General features: G+C 41.8%; 1 protein-coding gene across 1 annotated transcript in view; it reads right to left on the minus strand.

The window, feature by feature from the left end:
- LOC115475092 (cyclic nucleotide-binding domain-containing protein 2-like) overlaps window positions 1-20,892 on the minus strand; it is a 33,724-nt gene extending 12,832 nt beyond the window's left edge. The window contains exons 1-4 of the mRNA XM_030210831.1: window positions 20,695-20,892; window positions 18,970-19,067; window positions 14,567-14,642; window positions 10,062-10,225 (exon numbers count right to left, since the gene is read on the minus strand). Coding sequence (XP_030066691.1) covers window positions 10,062-10,225; window positions 14,567-14,642; window positions 18,970-19,067; window positions 20,695-20,892 — 536 coding nt within the window. The remainder of the gene's footprint in view (window positions 1-10,061; window positions 10,226-14,566; window positions 14,643-18,969; window positions 19,068-20,694) is intronic.
- Window positions 20,893-24,335: the final 3,443 nt, after the last annotated feature.

The raw sequence follows: 24,335 nt of genomic DNA on the forward strand, positions 1-24,335 counted from the left end.
CTGGCAGGCCAATATCTGGCCTACAGATTCTGCTCTGTAAAGGCCCTACTCCGTGATGGCCTACAGCCACATCCTTATCCTTGCACAAAGGAATGTTAAGAGACTGCAGGTGTGTATGTGCGTCCCCCCGCCCCCCACACTCCCGGGCTGTGCAGTATCCCTTTTCCCAGGTTTGTGTTGGCACCACAGCACCCATCAGCCTTGCATATCAGGGTATCCACATATATTGGACAAAGTGGAGACACAGGCCTTTGTATGTGAAAAAATATTAAACTTTTATATTCCTTCTTTTTTTTAACCAAACAACACATTATTGCGGCATTGGCAAAAGTTAAGAACAATAGTCCCAGATGCAGCAGTTTTTGGTTGCTTATTGTGGTGGCCTATGCTCCTCAGTCTGCTTCTGGAGCAGAGCCAACATTTGCACCAGGATCAGGTGCTGGACCTGCAGTTCCTGCAGCACAACATTCTGTGTATCAACAACTTGCTGCAGAAGCTGCAGTGTGTCCACATGAGTGGGGCCAGCAGCTGGAGCCCTGACCTCCTCAGCTGGGCCTTCATGCAGACAGAGGGTGAGCTGCCCCTAGGTCCTCTTCCTGGGTGGGTGGGGGGGGGGGTGGCACCTCCCATGCCCTTGCCTGTACCGCCACTGGCTCCCACTGCTGGTGGTCCCTAGCTGCCTCCTCCTCCTCGGCCAGCTAGACCCTGGCTGGAGGATGTCCTGTGTGTGGAAACAGTTGTCAGGTAAGATCACAACATCCTACATGACTTGCCTAGTGATGCAGCTGAGATGACATAGCAGGGAACCTTGGAAGCACTGTGATCAAAGGGCTACTCCAAATGCAGGTTTGTGGGTTCAACTCCCACAGTGGGTGTTTGTACTAACTGTTTTATTCGCCCTGTTGTTGCGGCTGCATTGTGCTAAGTAGGTTTTTGTGTGTACCATACCAAACCCTTTGTTATTGATGGATGGTGGATGATGAGCAAAGGGTTCCACCCCCCCCCCCCCCCCCCCCCTCTTCCTTGCTATGTCATCTCATAGGTTATGGGTTGGGTGCAACACATGTTGGGTTTGTAGGCTCACTCTAAGGAGGGTAGCTGCATCCTCAGTCCTTGATTCGGTACAGAGGTGTTATAGGGGTACTCTGGCTGTGGTACTCATTTTGGCGCTGGATTAGGGCAGGGTTTTTGCACCATATGTGCCAGTACCAACGCCAGAGTAATTCAATTTCCCGGTGCACTCCAAATCTCCTACAATACTTAAGTTGGTACAGACAGGATTCAGAAGACAGCCCTTCATGCCTTCTCCTACATTATTGTGTTTATATACCAGTTGAGCACTATTCATCTCATAGGCAGTGACAGATGGCAACAGGCAGATGGGGAGTGTGGGACCCAGGGGGGGGGGGGGGAGGAGACATCATACAGGCAAAGGTAGTATGTCAACTGAGGTGGCCATGGGGACAGGGGTTTGCCTGTTGGCCTTTCTGTGCAGCATGTGCCAGGATGTGGAGATAGGCATAGGGGTAAAGTTTAGGGAGCTGTTGCCAACAGTTCAAGCACTATGAAGGCAAGGGCCAGGTTAAGGGGGAGAAGGAGTGTAGGTCTGTGCAGTCCCTCATTATGGCTTGGCATGGTTAGGGGAGGGCATTGTTTATGGACTTGGGATGTGGCATATATTCAGATTTCAGCACTGCCTTTTTTCCTCTCTTCCTTATTTCTCTGATGTCACATTTTTAACGATGTCACATGAGTCATGCTAAATGGGAGATACTGCAACACATTGCATTGTTGATACAGTACATGAATGCTGCTGTATTCTAGGGGGGCAATGCTGGACACTTACCTTGCCAGGGATGTCTCTTATCTGTCTCCATGTTTACTTGGAGACATTTCTTGGAGGTAGGCAGGTGGTGGTGGTATTTGAAGAGCAGCCTCCTGTGGCTCAGGCACAGGCGCAAAAGGAACTGTGTTTCTGGGACAGAGTAACTGGGCCTTCTCCTGAGGGACATGTTTACTCTTTGTGGGGTGTTCTTCCATATGCAGAGCTACCTATGGACAAGTGCATGTTGCGGGAAAGTGTACACGCTACCGCAGTAACATCTCACTAACATTTTCATTTGGACATTTTACATGTTGTATTTTCAAACCATGGAGACATTTTTTTGCCTCTCTTACAGTATGTATTAGTTGTAGATGTTTATTCATTATATTTTCGATTTTCTAAAACCGTTTATGTATTTTTTTTTTATATTACACCTTTTATTTTGGACATTTCTCGATAAATGTCTCTGATGGCATTTGGGTGTTATATCAAAAATGCCCCTCTAAATCTAAATCTGATTTTGGACATCTTGTGAAAAACATCTAAAAATCCCACAGCAAACATGGTCATTTTCAAAGCAGAAAAACGTTCACCTAGACATTTTTGTGCTCAGTGCATCTATCTTTTAGGACCATTAAAAAAAAAGTCTAAAGGAAAAATGCACAAAAACAAGCCACTGGGCTATATGAAGGGGCAGCATTCTTAGTAAACTGGCCACACAGACATCCCAGCACAGCAGTGGGGCACTGAAGGGGTGAACTGCAGTGGACTTCACATAAAAGGTCCCAGGTGCACATTTATTTATTTATTTGTTGCATTTGTATCCCACGTTTTCCCACCTCTTTGCAGGCTCAATGTGGCTTACAATACATTATGGATATTGGAAATGAGAAGAGAATCTACATTTGGTTTTACAGAAGGATTTTGGGTTACATGGTAGTGAAATACAAGATAGTGGTATAGCTAAGACATTATAAGACATTTGAAATACAAGATAGTGGTATACAAGAAGACATTATAAGACATTAGGCGCTATAAGACATTTCTGGGTATATTAGGAGATTTTTACATGTGTTGATCTTTGTGGTAAATCGTGTCAAAGAGATGAGTCTTAAGTAGTTTACAGAAGTTGGTCAGTTCATAGGTCGCTTTCAGATTGCGTGGTAATGCGTTCCAGAGTTGCGTACTCATAAAGGAGAAGGTAGATGCGTGCATTAGTTTGTATTTTAGACCTTTGCAGTTTGGAAAATGAAGATTAAGGAATGTACGAGAAGATTTTTTTGCATTCCTGGGTGGCAGGTCTATTAGGTCTGACATGTAGGCTGGGGCAACACCATGGATGGTTTTATGAACTAGGGTACATACTTTGAACGTGATTCGTTCTTTAAGTGGGAGCCAGTGTAGTTTCTCTCGTAGGGGCTTCGCACTTTCATATTTTGGTTTTCCGAATATTAGTCTGGCTGCTGTGTTCTGGGCTGTTTGGAGTTTTTTGAGTATTTGTTCTTTGCAGCCGGCGTAGAGTGAGTTGCAATAATCCAGATGACTGAGTACTAATGATTGTACCAGATTGTGGAAGACGGTCCTTGGAAAAAATGGTTTTACTCTTTTTAATTTCCACATTGAGTGAAAACATCTTTTTGGTTATGTTTTTCGCATGATTCTCAAGTGTTAGGTGCCGATCAATGGTGACTCCAATAATTTTTAGGGTGTCCGAAATTGGTAAATTTTGTTTTGGTGTGTTGATGGTGGTGAATTTGTTTGTGTTGTGTTGCGAGGTGAGTACTAGGCATTGGGGTTTTTTCTGCATTAAGTTTCAACTGGAATGCATCTGCCCAAGAATGCATGATATGTAGGCTTTGGTTGATTTGTTGGAAATCTCACTTACCATTACCACCTTATATTGTAGAGGGAGCCCAACAAAACCCATTAAAAACCTATTGTACCCAACTATACACTACTACAATAGTCCTTATGGCTGCAGATGTCACCTATATAGATACAGTAGATTTTTGGTAGGTTTTGGAGGGGTCACACTTTCCACCACAAGTGTACCGGTTAGAATAGGATATGAGTCTGGGTCCCCTTCTCTACAGTTCACTGCACCAACCACTAGGCTACTCCAGGGACCTCCTTGCTGTTCTAATAGGATTGGCCATAACATCTGAAGATATCATAGAGGTTGGTATGTACTGTTTCTTTCACATCTTTGGGGGTGGGAGGGGGGGAGTAAGAGGGATCATGGCTTAATCCCTTCAGTGGTCATCTGGTCATTTAGGGCACCTTTTTGTATCTTAGTTTTGATTGAAACAGGACTAAAACATCTAACTTTTAGCCTTGGACTTTTTTACTTTGTTCCATTATGGCATAAAAACATTCAAGTTTTGGGAACTCCCAAAACCCACCTCCAACACACCTCCAACAAACCCCCTTGTGATATGGATGCACTACATAGAAAAACGTCTGAATTTTGAAAATAGCAAATGGGACGTTTTTCAGAGAAAACATCCAAAAGCCACTTTGTGCTGTTTTTGAGATGTTTTTCTCTTTTGAAAATGAGCCCCAAAATGTTTTTAGGTCTACTAACTCTCTACAGAACTATTATTTTCTGGATTCATGCTGAACCTTTCCTGTTGTCATTTTGAAATGCATCAGTATTGCACAGTGATCAGATCATGGAAGAGATAAAACTTCTTCTACCCTAGCAAAATTAACAAACAAACTTTTGTCAATAAAAATCATGTCCAGAATATGTACACCTACATGCATAGAACATCAATAATTTATCTCCAGCCTAGGGAATCAATAACTTGCAGAAAGTTAAAAACTCTATAATACTCATCCAGTTAATTAACACGATCATGGAAAGGTACTATTTTATTTTAACACTCACATTGCATGCATGCTCTACGACCAGATTCTATAATGCCACAAAACAAATATCTTTATACTCACTTGCAATGTATCATAATCACAGGCTTTTGAGCTGTAATTTATATTCTATTCTATAAGCCTGAGTACATAGTCTTAACATGTTAACTTGTTATTATGTCATAAGTGCCTATTTACATTGTCACTTTGCGACAAAACAAACAAACTATATTATTAGTGGTTTTAAACACTGGCAATGCTGAAATATCACATAATATACCTTTTTAGTGTGTTCAATTTGAAAAATAGGCTTTTTATTTCAAAGATTCTTAAAAGTGATCTTTTGACCTGAGCCCAGCATTACAAGCTTGATGACTCCAAACTAGGTTGATTTCATGAGAAAGGTAGAGTACTGCTGTAAGTAACTTGCATTTCTTTTTTTTTTTTTTTTTAATATTATGTTTATTGTCTCATGGAGTCAAATACAGGCAACAAAAACAACATCAATGCAGCAGAAACACACAATATCCACATCTCTCAATCTCTTAAAATCTCCATTTGAAAAAATTGCTTCCTAGGGCACCTCATTGATTTAAAATATTTTGTTGTATATATTAATTTAGATTTGCCATTATTACTGTTAACTCTTGAGGAAAGTGCATTTCAATTATTCCTTCTAGGTAAGTGTCATATCTGATTCTTTTCATTTATCATCTCACCACTAAAACATTCTGCTTTGCATTGAAAACAATTTTAGCTCACTAACATAATTTCAATCTCAGTGTTTTATTTGCTACCATAACTGTTTGAAAGGTTGGTGTGCACATATGCATGTTTATTTGAATCTTTTTTATGAATGTGCCCTTAAAATATCAGTTTGGCTGTTTTAAATTTGTTTTATGTATGGATAAACTTTATTCCAGTTTTTACATATTATTTACTGATTATGTTCAATATTTTTAAAAAGGTTTTATGATTTGGTTTTTAATATTATTTATGTCTGTTCAATAGTTATTTCCCTCTGATGCAGCCTATAAAGGCTAAACATGGCCATGTTGGGTGCTGTCATTTGATGTTTTCCACTTCAAATAATTGTATATTACCCTATTTTCTAGTTTGTGTGGTCTGCTGTATACATTTGCTGCCTGAGCATTTGCAGATCCCTCCCATTGCTCTGCTAGTAATGAGCCATGAGACAGGCTTTTGGTGCTCTTAAGCTTGGGCACCCTGAGCCAGTGCTTCACTGGCCCACCTCTTAAGCCAACCCTGAACCTACCTACCCTAAATGCTTTTACATATCCTCCTGCAATGAGCTCCATATTTTCAGCAATATGTTTTTAATGTACTGCTTAGTAACTTCATGGTATGTTCCCTTGTCTTGGTTCTTTTTGAAACGAAGGCTGGCAAGAAATTTTCCATGGTTCACCAAGAACTTCAGATAGTAATGACTTTTATTCACCACTAACCTAAACAGCTTTGTACTAGTGAGCTGGAGATGAAATGTTCTGTATCACATAGTTAACGAATGATGGCACATAAAGACTAGTATCTACCCCTCCGAGGGACACCACGTTGCAGTGGTGGAGGGGCTTCTGTGTTTCAATGACTCAGAGGGCTATGCTGAAGGGTTACCCATATCAGACAGGCCTCTGAGGAGAAACCAAAGAGTGTCCCAAACTAGGGAAAGTGGAAAGATGGCGACCTGAAGCTCGTACGCTCAATGGCCCAGCTGTCCTCTGAAGTTTTGTCTTTGTTTACTTGAAATTTCCTCTCTACAACTGCAGTTACCTTAACTAAGAGAAAGGGGACAATCGGGGGTCAGCCGCCGATGGCCAGAGTTTTGTCCCCTGTGCAGCAAGTGTGGGACTGCTGTGCTACGAGCTACCCACAGATGATTGGGTTGGTGAGTCCTTTGATTAGCGCCGGTGAAAGAGCGTCGACGCTCTTGGACCTGGAAACAACTTCATCGCTCCCGAATCATTTAACTACCATGTCCAAAGGAGTGGAGGAGTAAGTTAGGAGTCCATGTTGAAACGGAAGTCGTTTACAGCTGAACCTGAGTCGGCGATGCCACTCCTAAACATGTAAGAGCTATCAGCTTGGAGTTTTTGGCTCCCGTGGAGGTTACATTGACTATCATCTGGAAGGCGCTCCATGACCTAACGGTGATAGTAAATAACTTTGCTTCAGATATAATCTTATTAGTGAGCTACATGGATAACCTAATCAAACCCTTTGAGCATAGGCGTAGTTTGACTGTTTCATTTGGGGGGGGGGGGGGGGGCAAAGAATGGGCGGAGCATATTAGCATATCATTTGCATATATGCATATGCAAATGAATATGCTAATGTGGAGGAAGGAATTGAATTTACAGGCAAAATATCACAGATGCACATTTCAAAAAGCTGACACATTTCAATTAATAATTATGAATAAAATACTTTTATCTACCTTTGTTGTCTGATCATTTAGTTTTTCTATTCGCTTTGGTCCCAGTGTCTTCTGTTGTATTCAGTGTCTTCTTTCCAGTAGGCTTCCCTCTGCTCCCCACCCCTCGCAGTCCCATCCATCTCTTGCTCCTTCCCTCTGCTTCCCACCCCACCCAGTCCCATCCATCTCCTGCTCCTTCCCTCTGCTTCCCACCCCTCCCAGTCCCATCCATCTCCTGCTCCTTCCCTCTGCTTCCCACCCCTCCCAGTCCCATCCATCTCTTGCTCCTTCCCTCTGCTTCCCACCCCTCCCAGTCCCATTCATCTCCTGCTCCTTCCCTCTGCTTCCCACCCCTCCCAGTCCCATTCATCTCCTGCTCCTTCCCTCTGCTTCCCACCCCTCCCAGTCCCATTCATCTCCTGCTCCTTCCCTCTGCTCCCCTCCTCTCCCAGTCCCATCCATCTCCTGCTCCTTCCCTCTGCTTCCCACCCCTCCCAGTCCCATCCATCTCTTGCTCCTTCCCTCTGCTTCCCACCCCTCCCAGTCCCATTCATCTCCTGCTCCTTCCCGCTGCTTCCCACCCCTCCCAGTCCCATTCATCTCCTGCTCCTTCCCTCTGCTTCCCACCCCTCCCAGTCCCATTCATCTCCTGCTCCTTCCCTCTGCTTCCCACCCCTCCCAGTCCCATTCATCTCCTGCTCCTTCCCTCTGCTCCCCTCCTCTTCCAGTCCCATCCATCTCCTGCTCCTTCCCTCTGCTCCCCTCCTCTCCCAGTCCCATCCATCTCCTGCTCCTTCCCTCTGCTTCCCACCCCTCCCAGTCCCATTCATCTCCTGCTCCTTCCCTCTGCTTCCCACCCCTCCCAGTCTCATCCATCTCTTGCTCCTTCCCTCTGCTTCCCACCCCTCCCAGTCCCATTCATCTCCTGCTCCTTCCCTCTGCTTCACACCCCTCCCAGTCCCATTCATCTCCTGCTCCTTCCCTCTGCTCCCCACCCCTCCCAGTCCCATCCATCTTCCCTCTGCCCCCCCCCCCCCCGGCGAGGTCCAAGATGGTGACTCCGTTTACCCCCTCTCTTCCTCCCTCCCTCCGCCGCAGGCAACAGTCTTCAGCTTTTTCAGCGTTCCTGGCAGCGGTAGCGATGTACACGCTGCCTTCGGTCTGCCCCGGAAGCCTTCTCTTCAAGTTCCTGTCCCCACCTATGCGGGAACAGGAACTTGAAGAGAAGGCTTCAGGGCAGAGCCAAAGGCAGCGTGTACATCGCTACCGCTGCCAGGAACACTGGAAAAGACTGCTGCCTGCGGCGGAGGGAGGGAGGGAGGGAGGAAGAGAGAGGGGTAGACGGACACGCTCCTCTCCGTCCGCTACTCCGCTTGGCTTCCCTGCCCTCTCTGTCTGCGTCCCGCCTTCCTCTGACGTCAGAGGAAGGCGGGACGCAGACAGAGAGAGCAGGAAAGCCAAGCGGATGGAGAGGAGCGCGTGCGTGCATGTGTTTTGTTTTTTTTAACTAATGGCGCGGCGGCGCCTCATCGTCGTTTGGGGGGGCATTGCCCCCCCTCGCCCCCCCCAGTCTACGCCTATGCCTTTGAGAAAGAAAAATTGATAAGGCAAATGAAGTTCTACAGGAGTAGGAAATGGTTAAGATTTTGAAAATAATAATAGACCAGAAATTTGAACAAAATGAATATTATTACAGATGATTAATATTGAGATTGTTGTTTTCCCAGAGTTCCGGGTATGACTCCTAAAGATTTCCTCAGAAATATTTCCTGAAAATGTTGTCATTTTCCTGTGTAATGATTCCTCTTAGTAATATAAATTATTACTTAGCAATATTAATTCAAAAGGACTGAAGCTTGTGAAACTGGGATTACCTTAATCAGTGGGAATTGAATTAGAGACTCAAGTGTTCGCATTGTTAAATAATTTCTGGTTTTAAAAGAGAAAAAAATGAAATTAGGTGTATTATTTCTACTAATATTGGACAATAAGTATGTTTCCAACGAAAATAAATTGAATATACACCGTTTTGGGTTTGAAGAAGCCAACCAGACGATCAATGTGGAATAATGATTCAGATAAATAATAACCGACGTTAATCAGGTTAATACGTTTTTTCTGTTTACTGTTGTTTAATTGATCTCCTTGTCTCTCCCTATTTTGTGGTCTAAGGAAGACTATAGAATTACCTGATTGAAATAATTCTTGTGTATTACTTTCTCTGTATTTCTGACAAGTTATTTTATTGCTTGTAAATTTAAATTCTTATAAATAAAAAAAATAAAAAAAAGACTAGCATCTAGTCTGTCTAGTAAGGTGGCTGAAGCTGTACCTGCCATTCCATGTCAGGTACATCCCTCTGGGGGGTCTTTTACTAAAGCTTAGCTCGAGTTATCTGCAGCAAGGCCTATAGGAATAAAATGGGCCCTGCTGCAGATAACTCGAGCTAAGCTTTAGTAAAGACCAACCTTTATGCAATGTTTAAAGCAAGAAGCTCATTTAAGATTTTCTTTGATTCCATCGTCTCCCTATATAAGGAACCTATGCATTTATCCTAAGAGGTTTTGAATTCCATCACTGTTTTGTCCCCATCACCTCCACTGTTCCAATCCACCAAACCACTCAGCCCCCTGGTATCTATGTTGCTGAATTCAAATGGAAGAAACATGTCTTTTAAAAAAAAAAAAAACCACAGTTAACTGGGCTGGAAATTCAAATACCAGGAACAGGTAAAAAGGGCTTTTGAAAGAAAATAGGTCATTTGGCAGTTCTACAAAATAATGCCCAGCCTTCAAGAGTAATATTCACACTCACAATATCAAGAAACACGTATGGGAAATGCTACTGAATTAAAATCTGTTAGTTATCAACTTTAAATTTAAGCTGCTTTGAGTATAGAAAAGGACGTCATCTTTTGGGAAAGTCAGAAGCTTTTACCTTTCATAACGAATCACCTTGGCTAGCAGGAGCTGCAGGTGAGTACTATAATGGTGGTAGCTGGGAAGAACCTGCAAAAAGCTGCGAAGTAACTTCATGTCCTCTTCAGTTCTCCAGTCTGGTCTTTTCATGGTAACCAGCATTGCTTTGCCAGGAAAGCGATCCTGAGGGAATGTCAACCAAGAAATTATGTTAGGGTAGGCACGGTGAAGAAGATTAGTATCTCTACTCAAACAGAATGAGGATAAAACTAATCCCTTCAAGTACCTATTAATTCTTGTGTAGAAAGGAAAAACAAGACAGTGATTTACCCCCAGTAAATGTTTCTCTGGTGACAGCAATACAAGAGCCACATGTGCAATCACATGATTCCATCTCATATCAACATGGATCACTAGGCATTTTTTAGGAAGCTTTTCAGGTATGTGCATTTCCTGCATGCCATTGGGCTTACAGTCACTTAGTTATTAGTTAACTAAATTTGCATGGGAAAGGAGGAAGAAAGAACGCCTAAAGGGAAGCAGGGTAGGCTAGAATACAAAATCAAACACCCTTTTCATATTGAAACTTATTATTAAGACCTGAGGTATGATATTGAAGACAATACTGGGTCCCAGGATGTAAGAAGTGTGCAGACATTGCTTACTGCATGGCGATTCCTCACAAACCATACTTGATCAGTATCAATAAGCCTAGGCAAAAATTTCCCTCAAATGTAGCAGCAAAACTTTGCCTCGCAGAAAGTAGAGACAGAAACAAAAAAAGGCAAAGATCTGCCACAGAAATAGCAAACCAAAAGAAAAAAAGCAGATCAAAAAAGACAAAAGAATGGAACAGGAGGGTAACAGAAGAGGTGGTTTATTACAAGGCGCATGTAGGTGACATACCTCCAAATTCTATGTATTGCGCATTGATTTCCATGCAGAAATGGAAGCATAGTCTTTAACATTGGTCAACTAGGTAATCAGCGCTGTTAATTGGATGCTACCAAGCAATTATCAGCACTAATTGGCATTAATTGAGATTTACAATCACAACTCGCTAAGTGTATTCTATAATGTAGTGCGCCTAAATTCTAAGTCGCATAGTTGAAAAGGGAGCACGGCCATAGGCGGGGCAGGGGCACAATCTATGCACATTATTATAGAATACACCCACTCTGCGCCTAATTTAAGCACCAGGATTTACGTCAACTAAAACATTGCCCATATTTTGTCACGTGGAGAGGTGCTCAGCATAATTCTATCTACCACACGGAAATTTAAGCAGATTCTATAAAATTTAGGCGTACTTTAGAGAATTAGATTGTAAGCTCTGTCGAGCAGGGACTGCCTCTTTATGTTCAACTGTACAGCGCTGCATACGTCTAGTAGCGCTATAGAAATGATAAGTAGTAGTAGTAATATGCCTAGGCATATTTTTTTCTGTGCAGATTTTTCAGGCACCATATATAGAATCTAGCCCATAATGCATAAATGCAAGGGAACATATATAGGGGCAGAGTACGGGTGGGACATAGGGGGGATTCCCAATTATGTCCAAAACTTACAGAATATGTGCATTCCTTTCAAGTTTACATGCCTGCAGTAACCAAGATTTATCGCTGGTGTAACTATGTTAGGTGCACCAATACTAGGTTATATTAGTATTCTATAAAGGTGCCCAGTGCTGTTATGGAATAGGCTTTTACTGTGCAATCTAATGGTGCCCAAATGGAGGCATTTAGTTGTAGAATTGCCCCCTAAATAGCTACTTACTTGAGTAATAGAGCTATCTGAATATCGCTCATCCTGAATGCAACACACATGGTTTTACATTTTCCAACTATGGGGTCCTTTTACAAAGGCGCACTAGCATTTTTAGTACATGTTAAAAATAAGCGCAGGCTAAATGCTAGACACACCCATAGGAATCTATGCACTGGGCCCAATATTCCAAAGGGTTTAACCGGGCAGGAGAGGCTCCGGCCTGGTTAAACCTTGCTGAGCTGAGTGACATTTAACCAGATAGTGGTACTCAATATCCCCTCTTATTGCCTAAGTACTAGGGGTGGGGTCTTTTACAAAGGTGCGCTAAGATTTAGCATGTGCTAAACACCAGAGACACCCATATATTCCTATGGGTGTCTCTAGCATTTAGTGCATGCTTATTTTTAGTGCGCGCTTTGGAATAGGAGGTAAAGTTCTCAAATGGTTCAGAGGATTCCTGACCACAAGATCATACCAAGTAACAACGAACAGGGACACATCAGCCCCATGGATACCTGAATGTGGAGTCCCCCATGGATCCCCCCTCTCACCAACCCTCTTCAACCTAATGATAACACCTTTAGCTAAAACTACTAGCAAATCAAAACCTCAATCCTTACATATATGTAGACAACGTCACGATCTATATCCTGTTTAAACACAATCTAAATGAAATCACTAATGAGATCAACCAAAGCCTCCAAATCATGCACTCCTGGGCGGATGCATTCCAACTAAAACTCAACGTAGAAAAAACACAATGCCTTGTACTCACCTTACAATATAACACAAATAAATTCACCACCATTACCACACCATACTGTTCTCTTCCTATGTCACAAAATCTGAAAATTCTCGGAATCATCATTGACCGAAACCTCACACTCAATGCCCATGTGAAGGAATACAACGAAAAGATGTTCCACTCCATGTGGAACTCAAAGAATAAACCTTTCTTCCTGAGATACATCTTCCGAACCCTGGTACAGTCAATGGCACTAAGTCACCTGGACTACTGCAACGCACTGTACGCTGGATGCAAAGAACAGTCTATCAAAAAATTCCAAACAGCCCAAAATACCGCTGCCAGACTCATATTTGGAAAACCTTAATACGAAAGTGCAAAACCCTTAAGAGAGAAACTTCCACTTAAGGAACGCATCGCGTTCAAGATCTGCACGATTGTTCACAAAATCATCCACGCTGACGCCCCAACCTATATGCTAAACCTCGTAGACCTGCCTCCCAGAAATGCCAAAAGATCATCCTGCAATTTTCTCAATCTACACCTCCCCAGTTGCAAAGGACTAAAATACAAGCAGATGCATGCAACTACCTTCTCGTATATGAGCACAAAGATGTAGAATGAATTACCCACTACCTTGAAAACTACTGGCGAAATAACCACTTTCGTAAATCTCTGAAGACACATCTCTTCAATAAGGCCTACAAAAAGAACCATAATCTCACTAAATCACCTCGCCAGATAGGATAGTCTACTTTCTATACCTATCCGCCTAAACCTACACGTCTTTCCTTTACCTAATATTTTCTATACCACTTGCCTAAGCCTTTTCTTCCCTTCCTTACTTAATAATTTTCACATCACTAATTGTATCTGATACCCTGGAATGACAATGTCATAACAGAACTCTGTAAGCCATGTCATAACAGAACTCTGTAAGCCACATTGAGCCTGCAAATAGGTGGGAAAATGTGGGATACAAATGCAATAAATAATAATAATATAAGTGAGTGGATACAGTTAGGACAGCAGAAAAGCTATCCTAACTTTATCCGCGAAGCTAACTATACACGAGTCTGAATGTCGGCTGGTACGCGGTTAACTTCTGAGAGGCTGCTCTAACCTGGATATTTCATGAAAATACAGGGTTAAACTCAGCCTGCAGGTGGTGAGCAGCTTACAAGCCATTTATCATTGCAGGCTGAATATCAACCCATTGATTTTGATGGATAAAATATCCATAGAAAAAGCAAATACTTTATCCATGGATAATTTTCAGAGAAAAATTATCCACATATTTTCCCTTGAAAACTGGTGCAAAATCCACATTAAGAAGAACCCATGGACTTTGCACCTTCCTATACAATTTTGAAAATTGCCAAATATAATGAATAGGCAACATATCAAATGTGTACTTAGAAGTTTTAGTCAAGCTGGTGGCAGCCAATATAATTGTGATTATTACTATTCCTTTCTGCCATAATTTCTTGGTCTCTGATTACATCTCTTATTTCATGATGAAACAGAGGTTGGTTACTTGATATACTGCCTTTCTGTGGTATTTTGCAACTACACTTATTTTGTACCTGGGGCAATGAGAGTTAAGCGATTTGCCCACAGTCACAAGGAGCTGCAGTGGGAATTGAACCCCATTCCCCAGGATCAAAGTCCACTGCACTAACCACTAGGCTACTCCTCCACTAAAAGAAAGCCCCTGTATGTAAGTACTAAGTTGTGAATGGATTATAGGGGGCTTGCATGACAGTTTCTTGGAAGACTTTCAGTGGGTTTGTCATTGCCTTCTGCAACCATCTTTACTCCTCCCTCCTCCTTCCCAGCTAAGGCCAGCTACTCATTTACTAATTGAAAATGGATAGATGGAGTTGGTCAGAAGTTGGCTACCTGACTGAAATCCCAAATTAGAATGGGATTCAAACTCAGGTCATGGATGCAGTAGGCAAAAAAAAAAAACCTATCAATTAAGCTTGGCACAATGATTTGTGTCAAATTACCTTGTTCATGTTACTCAATTCATTGGAAAACTCATTCAAATGCCTGACAATCATCCTATCTTTGAAGAAAAAGAATCTAAAAAGAAAGATCAAAAATCTGAAGAGGGCCTCTAATGGGAGAGAGAAAGTTGAAAAAAAGAGAAAATTTTACAGAATCCAGGTGCTGAAGCAACATTGATTTTAGAATGTCTGAGGACTGTCTTCTTCCAACAGCAGAAAAAGCAAAAAACAGAGCAACTGAGACCAGCAGCACACTGAAAGGCTTTTTGAGAAATTTCAGTTGAAAAACATATGGCCCATGGGCCATTTCCCACCTGACAATTTCCTTTATGACAGTGGCATAGCTAAGGAAGGGTGGGCCTGGGTCAGCAGCCCACGAGACCCCCAAAACTCTTCAGTGGCGGTGCCTTACTACTCTCTCTCCCTCTTCTCCACTCGTGGCCTGGCATCTGCCCATCTCTCTCTGGAACCTCCCTCCCAGTCTACCTCAAAGCTACTGCTGGCAGCAATTCCTATAGGCATCCTGCACCGGCCCTGCAGGCTTCTCTCTATCATGTCCTACCCCTCAATGATGTCACTTCTTGCTTTTTTGGCAGGGATGTGGTAGAGAGAAGCCTGCAGGGCCGGCGCAGGTTGCCTATAGAATTGCGATGTGCAACGGCTCTGAGGTAGGAGTGGTGGAGGGGGTTCAGGGAGAAACAAGCAGACGTCAGGTCGTTTAAAAAAAAACCACTATATTGTATGTATGTACAGGGGTAGGGGTGGGGTGAGAAGGGCCCACCCAAAATAGCAGGTCTGCCTATGCCCCTGCTTTATGAAGCCCATACTCCTGTTACCTGATGCTTCACCCCAATATAGCTTTGCAATTGTACACTGCAGCTGTGGCATGGAAGTGGCAACTTGCTTTGATGTCACATTGCATCAGGACAGGACTCTTTCCCCTCTCCCCTTTTCTGCAGTGTCTTACTGTTGCCACAAAACTCTCCTCATCCTCCATCCCTGCACAGATGATCTCTTTGCCAAGCTAAACTCTTCTTTCCCCTCTGGTACTTGCCTCTACGGCTGCTGCTACTGGTACAAACGTGTCAGATATATTACAGGGACATATACCCTCACTAATCATCAATGAAAAATCTGAGTAAAAGGGGAAAGGATGAGAAGAGGAGGAGACCAACAAGATTGATGGGAAGTTGGAAGAGAGAGACATCTTACACTTGCTGCTTGGTTGACTGCAAAATTTGCAGGGGAATGATTCTTCCTCCTCTCACTGATAGCTGCAACATCTGAAGGTAAAGAGAACCCCTATTTGTTGCAACACCATCCAAAGTGGATCATCAACCCGGTTTGGCCCACTTTAATATATTTTTCTCCAATTTAGCCAAACATTAAAATGAGCTGACATTTTTGCCATAAGCATTCATGCAGATACAAGACATACATGTGGTTCCAGTGTAATGGTGTCATCAGAAAATAATTACTACCCTCTCAATTCTTGTGTAAAGTGACTGCTAAAGAGGGAAAAATCAAAGCAAACTATATGAAAATTATAGAAACATTAATTAGGATATTTTTTTAAAAAACTAACATTAGGTTTTATTTAATACTAGATTCTTAGAGCAAAAAAAGTGTCTTCTTGAACGACGGAGCAAAACATTGAACCATGAATACACATACCTACATGCATCACATCTTGAATCTAGGGGGAGTACTTATATGGGAGAATCAATTGATGATCAACAGGTTCCATAAAACATCAAAAATATTTGCACCACATAAGCTAGAAAAATTAACCTGTTTTCTTGCTACAGTAAGGCAAGTCATAGGAGTAAATAACACTGGGAGAAGTCTATTCTTTAGGCTCCTAGTAAGCAATTCCAAAATTAGAAATATACCCCCAGATCTCTATATTGCGACTAAAGTTGCGTGGACAAATCTGGATGTATTCTGATTTACACATGCACTTTAATGGTTAATAAGCCAATCAATGCCAATAATGGATGTTAACAAGACAATTATCGGTACTAATTGGAACTAATTTGGATTTATGAACATAGCTCGCTAAGCATATTCTATAAAGCAATGCACATTAATCAGACCACACAGATCTCAAAAAGGGGCATGGCCATGGGAGGGGCATGGCGGATCTTGGGTATTCCTAAAATTTACACACCGTTATAGAATATGCCCAATCCGTGCCTAAATTCATCAATCACTTTTACACCAGGTTTTAGTTGGTGTAAATGGCCATGACTAAATTTAGTCACAGGAATGGGTGCTGCACGTATTCTATAAACCGCACCTAACTTTAGGCGAGGTTTATAGAATAGCGCTAAGCGCAGTTTTTTCGGCTCTAGTCCATAGGGGTTAATATTCAGCCCATGGTGGTTAGCATTTTTTAAATGCTGAGCACCGCAAGCTGTGTTAGACCCAGATATTCAGTGTGGGCCCAATCTGGCTACCAGCACTGAATAACCAGAACTTTTGTGGCTGCCAAAAGTTATCTGACTGATATTTAGTCCTGGTACCCAGGTAACTAACCAGGCACAGTTGGGACTGTGTTTTATACAGTCCTACTTGCCCAGTTAGTTATCCAGGCCTTGGCACTGAATATCAACAGTGCCTGGATAACTTCCAGATCTGCCCTAACTCCACCCTGGACTGCCGTGCCACTAACTGAAGAGTACCATGGCAGTTGGAGCTAATAACTGGAGAGTGCTGGTGAGTATTATCATTTGGCTGTGCAGATTGCTTTAAGCAGGTGCCTCTCTTGCCCTGGGAGCTAGAAAGGCGCAGAGGAGTAAGCAGTGGGAAGGGGGGTGGATGGACAGGCAGCCAGCAGCAGGGCTTCCCATGGACTGGGAAGGTAACCCTAAGGGAAGAAATGCCTAGCTCCTGAGAAGCAGCCAGCTGAAGGACTTCCCGTTGAGTGGAAGGTAACCCTGAGGAGGAAATGCTTAGCCTCAGAAGGAGGAAGGGAATCTCCTGTCGTTGCTCTTTAGTTTGGAAGGATTGCTGGAGCTTTATACACCCTTGGGGTGGATTTCTCTATTACGGAGAGATCCGTAAGAGAGATGGATGTGGTCTCCTGTTCCACACAGTTGTTTGTTAAACGCTGTGAAGTAAGCTGAAACTTTCCCTACCTCAAACTGTTTGCCTGAGTTTTGAGTCAACAGATGGTATGGAACTGATGGAACTTTTTGCTTCAAATTACATTTTGAGAAGTTATAATTGTTATAATTGCAGGGCTGTGCTGGACTTATTGTTATATTGTTAATATAACAATTATAATTGTTATAATTGCAGAGCTGTGCTGGACTTATTTTCTTTTCATTTACTTTAAAAGCTCTGCCTGCACTGCCCACTTCATTGTGGAGCTTTGGCTGAAGAAATTAACCTGATTGCCAAAGTGGGCAGAGTATTTTCCTGGACTGGAACCCCTGGAAGTATTTTAGGGAAAAGACTGATTTTCATTTGGCTACACCTGGTTAGCTTGATGGCAGATGCCTGCTTATCTCTTGTGTTGGCTCTGAGTGTCTGAACGTATAAAGTGTGCACTACAAAAGACTGCACTGTTAAACATTCTGCTGACTCCCAGATTGTGTTTTATTGGAGTTTTGCCCTACTATCTAGTCCATTCCTCTCCTGTTTTGACATGCACAATGCCCATGGGTTGCAATATATACACTGATTTCTTTCAATATGACTGCTTTCCATGTAGGTGCTATGATATGATAATTGCATACAACTTCCCTTATCCCCCTTGGTAGAACATAGAAAATGATGGCAAGTAAAGATCATATTAGCTATCCATACTACCCCCCCCCCACCCCAATAGTGAGCTCTACAATCCTTTCTTCTCCCTCAGAAATCTGCTCTGCTTGTCACACACTGTCTTTCATCTCTACCACCTCCACTGGGAGGTTGTTTCAGGTGTCCACCACTTTTCTATAAAGAAATATTTCCATATATTACTCCTGAATCTACCTACTTTCACCCTCATCCTATGACCCCTAATTCCAGAGCTTTCTTTCCTTGAAAAGCGACCCGCCTCCTGTGCTTTCATATGCTGGAAGCATAGGAGCCAACTTTTCAAAATTATTGGGGGTGCTAAGCCCAATGGAAATAACCCCTCCCTGGACACATACAAGGAATTTTCTCAATATTGGGGGTGCTCAAGCACCCAGCACCCACAGAGTCAGCTCCAATGGCTGGAAGTTTCTAAATGTCTGTATCATATTTCCCCTCTCCTGCTTGTCTTCCAAAGTACACATATTTAGATCTTTAAGTCATTCTCCATATACTCTAGGTTGAAGACCATCAGTATTTTAGTAGGTGTGCTCTGGACTGACTTCATCCACGTGAATATAAGTGACTAATCTTATGTTGGTGTATCAATGGCATACTGATGATGAAGAGTTATAAAGCTAGACAGGATGAACAGATAAACCTTTCTGATCTTGAAGACACTGTGGTCAAAGGTCAGTTTTTCTTGTGAGGGATCCTGCAAAAAAAGAAGAAATGGAGGTGCTAAATCCTGCAACATACAATGAAATCTTTTAATTAATACTGTGCCCTATATCACTGTCTCCTTAGCATTCAGTTAAGGGACATGCAAAAGAACTAGAAATTATTGGACTACAACTATTTTGATGTAAATGGTAAATTTTTAATGTAAAATTAACAATGGCAAATACTTGTTTATACATACACACATATACATTTTATTGACAGTTTTAAAAATAGCAGGATAAGACCATGTACTACATCACACATTTATAAACATGTTGTTCTACAAAGCTCTGTTCTATTGAATACAAGAAATACATATGGCAAAACATTAATATAAATACACAAATATTTGGTTCTTCCAACGTTCATTTTTTCTTGATATTACTCCAGTTAGAAGATGTTGAACAGGATTGATCTAGTTGAGTTTACCCGCTAGACCTTCTTGATCATTGCTAGAAGTTTTTAAGGGGCCTTTTTAATAAAGTGTTGTAAATTTGTCGGGTACCACATAGTAATTGCCCAGATCATTCTGCGGTAACTGCAAAACCTCTGTGTTAACTGTTGGGAGCATTCCCAGCATCTGCCATTGCAGATAACAGAAAATATCCTTGCCGCACATTAAGTGCATGATAGATAACGTGTTTAAGTGCTAGTATTATAAACATTTACTCATGTAAACACCTAGGTTACAGAATTGCCATTCACAAGATTTGTACTATCTGCTGCCATAATAGTTGATGCACATAATTCAAGTGTTAGTTGATTAACCCACTTTAGCAAAAGGCCCCCTAGATATCATGAAATTTGTGATCAGTATCTTAATTCTCTAATGTAATTTGCTTTAACAGAAACAATATTTCATACTTTGCTGAGCCAAATTTGGGCAACAGGTATTCTTGCATATTGCTGCAGCCAAATTCTAGCATCCACCAGCAAGTATGTGATTAAAATTGTCTTTGAATGCGTAAACTCCCTTCACTGGTAGTTCCAGTAACTTTGATCCTAGAGTTACTGGAAGATCCTCGAAGTAATCTGCTTAATCAAAAGTTTAATTTTTTTTCTTCCAAGATTCTCATAACATAGGTCAACCACCATATATGGATATACATGCATTCTTGTTCACAATTTCTCCATCAAATACATAACACCACATGCGAGCTGATTCAGTAAGGCTTTTCCAAAATACACACGTACAAGTACATGCGCCAAGACTGTGCATACTTCTACACGCATTGTGCCGAGTCGAGTGTCCTTTGCGGAATACTATCTTAGCACAGATCATTCCAGCGCCTAACTTTGGGTTCCATTTACTGAATTCGGCCCCAAGTGTACATTTGTGTGCAGGACTAATGCACACTGAACCACTTACCACCTCCTCAATAGGAAGTACTAAGTGCTTCTGTGCTAATTCCAAACAGCACACTGTGTGTTAATAGAACTTTTAATATGGAACCTGTAAAGACAAATGCTGAGAATGCCCTGAATGGTTGCCGCTTTATCTGCAAAACCTCCGGAAAGTGGTGGGGATAAAGTACCAAGATGATGACGAATATTGATTGCTGTATTTTCACAATCCCAGATGCACTTTGATACTCAAAACAGGCCGTGTTTCGGCTTACCCAGCCTTCATCAGGAGTAAGAACAATATTGGGGAAACCTGAATCATCAACAACAACCACAGTTAGGAGAAGCTGAAAGTTTGAAACTCCTTTTCCTTCACATAAAAGCGAAAACGCTATGATAGCAAAACTTTCAGCTTCTCCTAATTGTGGTTGTTGTTGATTTGGATTCCCAATATTGTTCTTATTCCAGTCCATAGTTGCAGTTTACTCCTGATGAAGACTGAGTAAGCCAAAACATAGCCTGTGTTGAGTATCAAAGTGCACCTGAGACTGTGAAAATTCAGCAGTAAAAATATTATTTTCATCATTTTGGATCAACTTGGTACTTTATCCCCACCACTTCCCTGAGGTTTTGCTTTTTGCATTTAAGTGGGAGGGCTGGTTTTCTCCTGTTTTGGACTGCCTTTTAGATGTGCAACTACCGCACATAAGAACCATGTTAAACTGTGGTAACTGCACATTTTAGCACAGTTATGATAAAGGGCCCCTATATTATGCTGAAATAAACTAAGGGGGTCTTTTACTAAAGCTTAACTCGACTTATCTGCAGCAGGGCCCATTTTATTCCTATGGGCTCTGCTGCAGATAACGTAAGCTAAGCTTTAGTAAAAGACCCCCTAAATGTTTTTGTTTGTTCATGGTCCATATACAGTAGTTATACTATGAAGATTTAAGAGGGAGTTGTATTATTAATGTTGGATATTTGAGGTTATTACATGCATAAAATAGGCTCCTTCTTGAACATTTCACATGGGCATCCTGCTATGAAATTATCCCCTATGTGTCTACAGGAAAATACCTTGATGAATCAGGCTCATGTTTCAGATTAAGGGCCCTGTTTACTAAGCCGCACTGTAAGCGCACAATCTTTTTAGTGTGTACTAAAAATTAGCACACGCTAACACTAGAGACACCCATAGGAATACAATGGTTGTCTCTATCGTTAGTGCACGTGCTAAAAAGTTAGTATGCCTACAGTGTGGCTTAGTAAATAGGGCCCTTTAACAGTTATCAGATACTAGTACATTAGTTATTCTTTAAGCTCAAGTATTTTACAGAGATCATATCAGTACATAATTATTGTATATGCATTTTATATCATTAATAGAGGTGACATACACTCTTGCTTTTTTCATATTTGGGATCATTAGTCCATTTTCACCATTATATTTTAAATCTTTTCCTCAATTTAAACAATAATGAAGTACAGAAATGTATCTATCCAATAATTGTCAAGCCTAACCAGACATTTCCAGCTACTGAAATTTTCTGCCAATATTTCAAAAGGAAATAGTTGTATTAGCACCAACAATGATGATTTTTCAATGCATATCCCCTTTCTTAAATGTAAATACCAGACGTTTAATGTCAGGACCACCTGGGGATTATTGTTCATTGGGGTGATGTCCATTTATTAATATGCGTTCATTCTGATGTGTGTTAAATAGAGCATACATTTTTTTATTAAAATAAATTTGTGAAATAAAGCAAACATAGAGAAATAGGATTAAAGTCTAAAAATGATCCTAGAAATTTTTATGCGCACATCCCTACAAGACATCTCCATGTCCCTATGTTGCTGAAGTGGCACTTAGTTTCTCCCAACTTCCTATGACAGTTACTTAATTGTTCAAATTGTACCCATGTTTTTCAGTATGGGATTAGGAACCATTTATGGACAGGTATCAACTGACCCACATAATCATTCTACACATTTGGTACTGCTAAGTCTCCTCTCAACTTTTCCTTGTTTAACATCTTGAATGTTAAAATTCCACATTGTTGCAGCCTTTTCTTTTTTTAATTCCTAGATATTTCCACATACATGTTTCAAGAAAAACATCTTGACAGAAATCAAGTCACAACCAATTATCTCATTGCCAAATATAGAATAAGAAAGTACAATTAAGAAATGACCAAATGTCATCTCTGAAAGATGTAACACAAAAACCATGGCATTTTCCAACCTGTATATCTAAGATATGCTGTATTTGGCCAATATTTCAGGTCTATTTTTTATATTTTCAATAAGTTCTGAAAAATTAACCTCATAGGCTAAATTACTCACTACATTAACTCCATTAGAAAATGGGACTGGATAGCTAATTCCATCTCTTTTGAGGGGTCCTTTTACCAAGCTGTGGTAAAAAGGGCCCTGTGGTAGCAGCAGCAGCCATTTTGCTGCACACCTGGGCTCTTTTTACCGCAGCAGGTAAAAAAGGCTGATAATCGGCTTGGCCATGTGGTAAAATTTCATTTACTGTGTGGCCATGTGGGAGGGTGGGGACACTTACCGCCACACATTGAGGTGGCATTAAGGGCTTCCGCGGTAACCTGGCATAGCGCGGCACTGCCTGATAACTACCAGGTTAGTGCCACGCTAATAATTACAGAAAAATTTCTATAGTGCCAAAAGTGACACATGCTCAAGGTGGAACTACCTCCAATAGTCGTGCTGGGCCGGCGGTAGTTCCGTGTTGTCGCACAGCAACCCTTTAGTATAAGGCCTCTATGAGATAAGTTAAGACCTTCAGATTTGTTATAATCAATTTAAACCTTCAGATTTGTTATAATCAATTTTAAATCCAAATGCGAAAAATCCTTCAGTTCTTAAGTGCCAACCAAATGTCATTTGCAAACATTGCTAGCTTAATTTCAAACTCCCCCTCTTCACTCATCTCTTGTTTTCCACCCACATCTGTCTTTCTAAGTATGTAAATTAGCCCAAAAGCTTCATGATTAAAGGAAATATTAGGGCAAAAGTGGGCTTCCTGTCTAAAGGGGGAAATTATCAAGGTACAGTTAAAAGTGAGCTTTTACTAAGCCTTAATTTACTATGGATTCACCAACTTGCAATATCTCTGTACCTCAGGTTTCTGACTCCTGTAGTAAAGGACTAACACTGTCTGAAAGCCTTTGCATTTGCATGCGCGTTAATCCATTGGTCCGGGAGCATCAGGCCTCCAAGCTGCAGCCTAACACTCCCATGTTTCATCTTAAAGGGCTGCAATGCTCTTCCCACACCTCTGAGCAGCACCTGCATCTACATCCTTCCCCAATCACAACCCCTCATCACAAACCCCACCCCCTCCCCTGGGGGCCTACCAGCCCGCCGTACCTGGTGGTATCATGGGTCCCTGAGCAAGAGCAATCCTCAGTCATTCCTACACTTAACAATGCAACTCTCAAAATGGCACCCCTAGTGATAGTCTCATGGTAATACTGCAGGGGTCATGTTTCCTTATACAGAAAACATGGCCCCTAGTGGTAGTACCATGAAACTACTGCTAAGGACGCCATTTTGAGAGGTGACTGACAAGGGCAGGAGCAACTGGGGATCGCTCCTGCCCAGGGACCTACTATACCACCAGGTATGGGCAGTAGGCCTCTGGGGGTGGGAGAGGGTGTGTAATCAGGAGATTTGTGATTGAGGGAGGGTGTGGATAGTGCTTGAGGGAGGGGTGAAAGGACAGCACTCTAGCCCCTTTAAGATATGGTCCAGGAGCATCAGGCCCTGCTTTGTGGACTGCTGCTCCTGGGATGGTAAAATAACTCCAGTTTTTGCTCGGGTTGTTTTTTCAGCTCTAATGCAAATCACATTATAGAATTTACATAGTAATGAGCTGTTTTACATACAT

Source organism: Microcaecilia unicolor, chromosome 7 (assembly GCF_901765095.1).
Source record: "Microcaecilia unicolor chromosome 7, aMicUni1.1, whole genome shotgun sequence".
Taxonomy (NCBI): domain Eukaryota; kingdom Metazoa; phylum Chordata; class Amphibia; order Gymnophiona; family Siphonopidae; genus Microcaecilia; species Microcaecilia unicolor.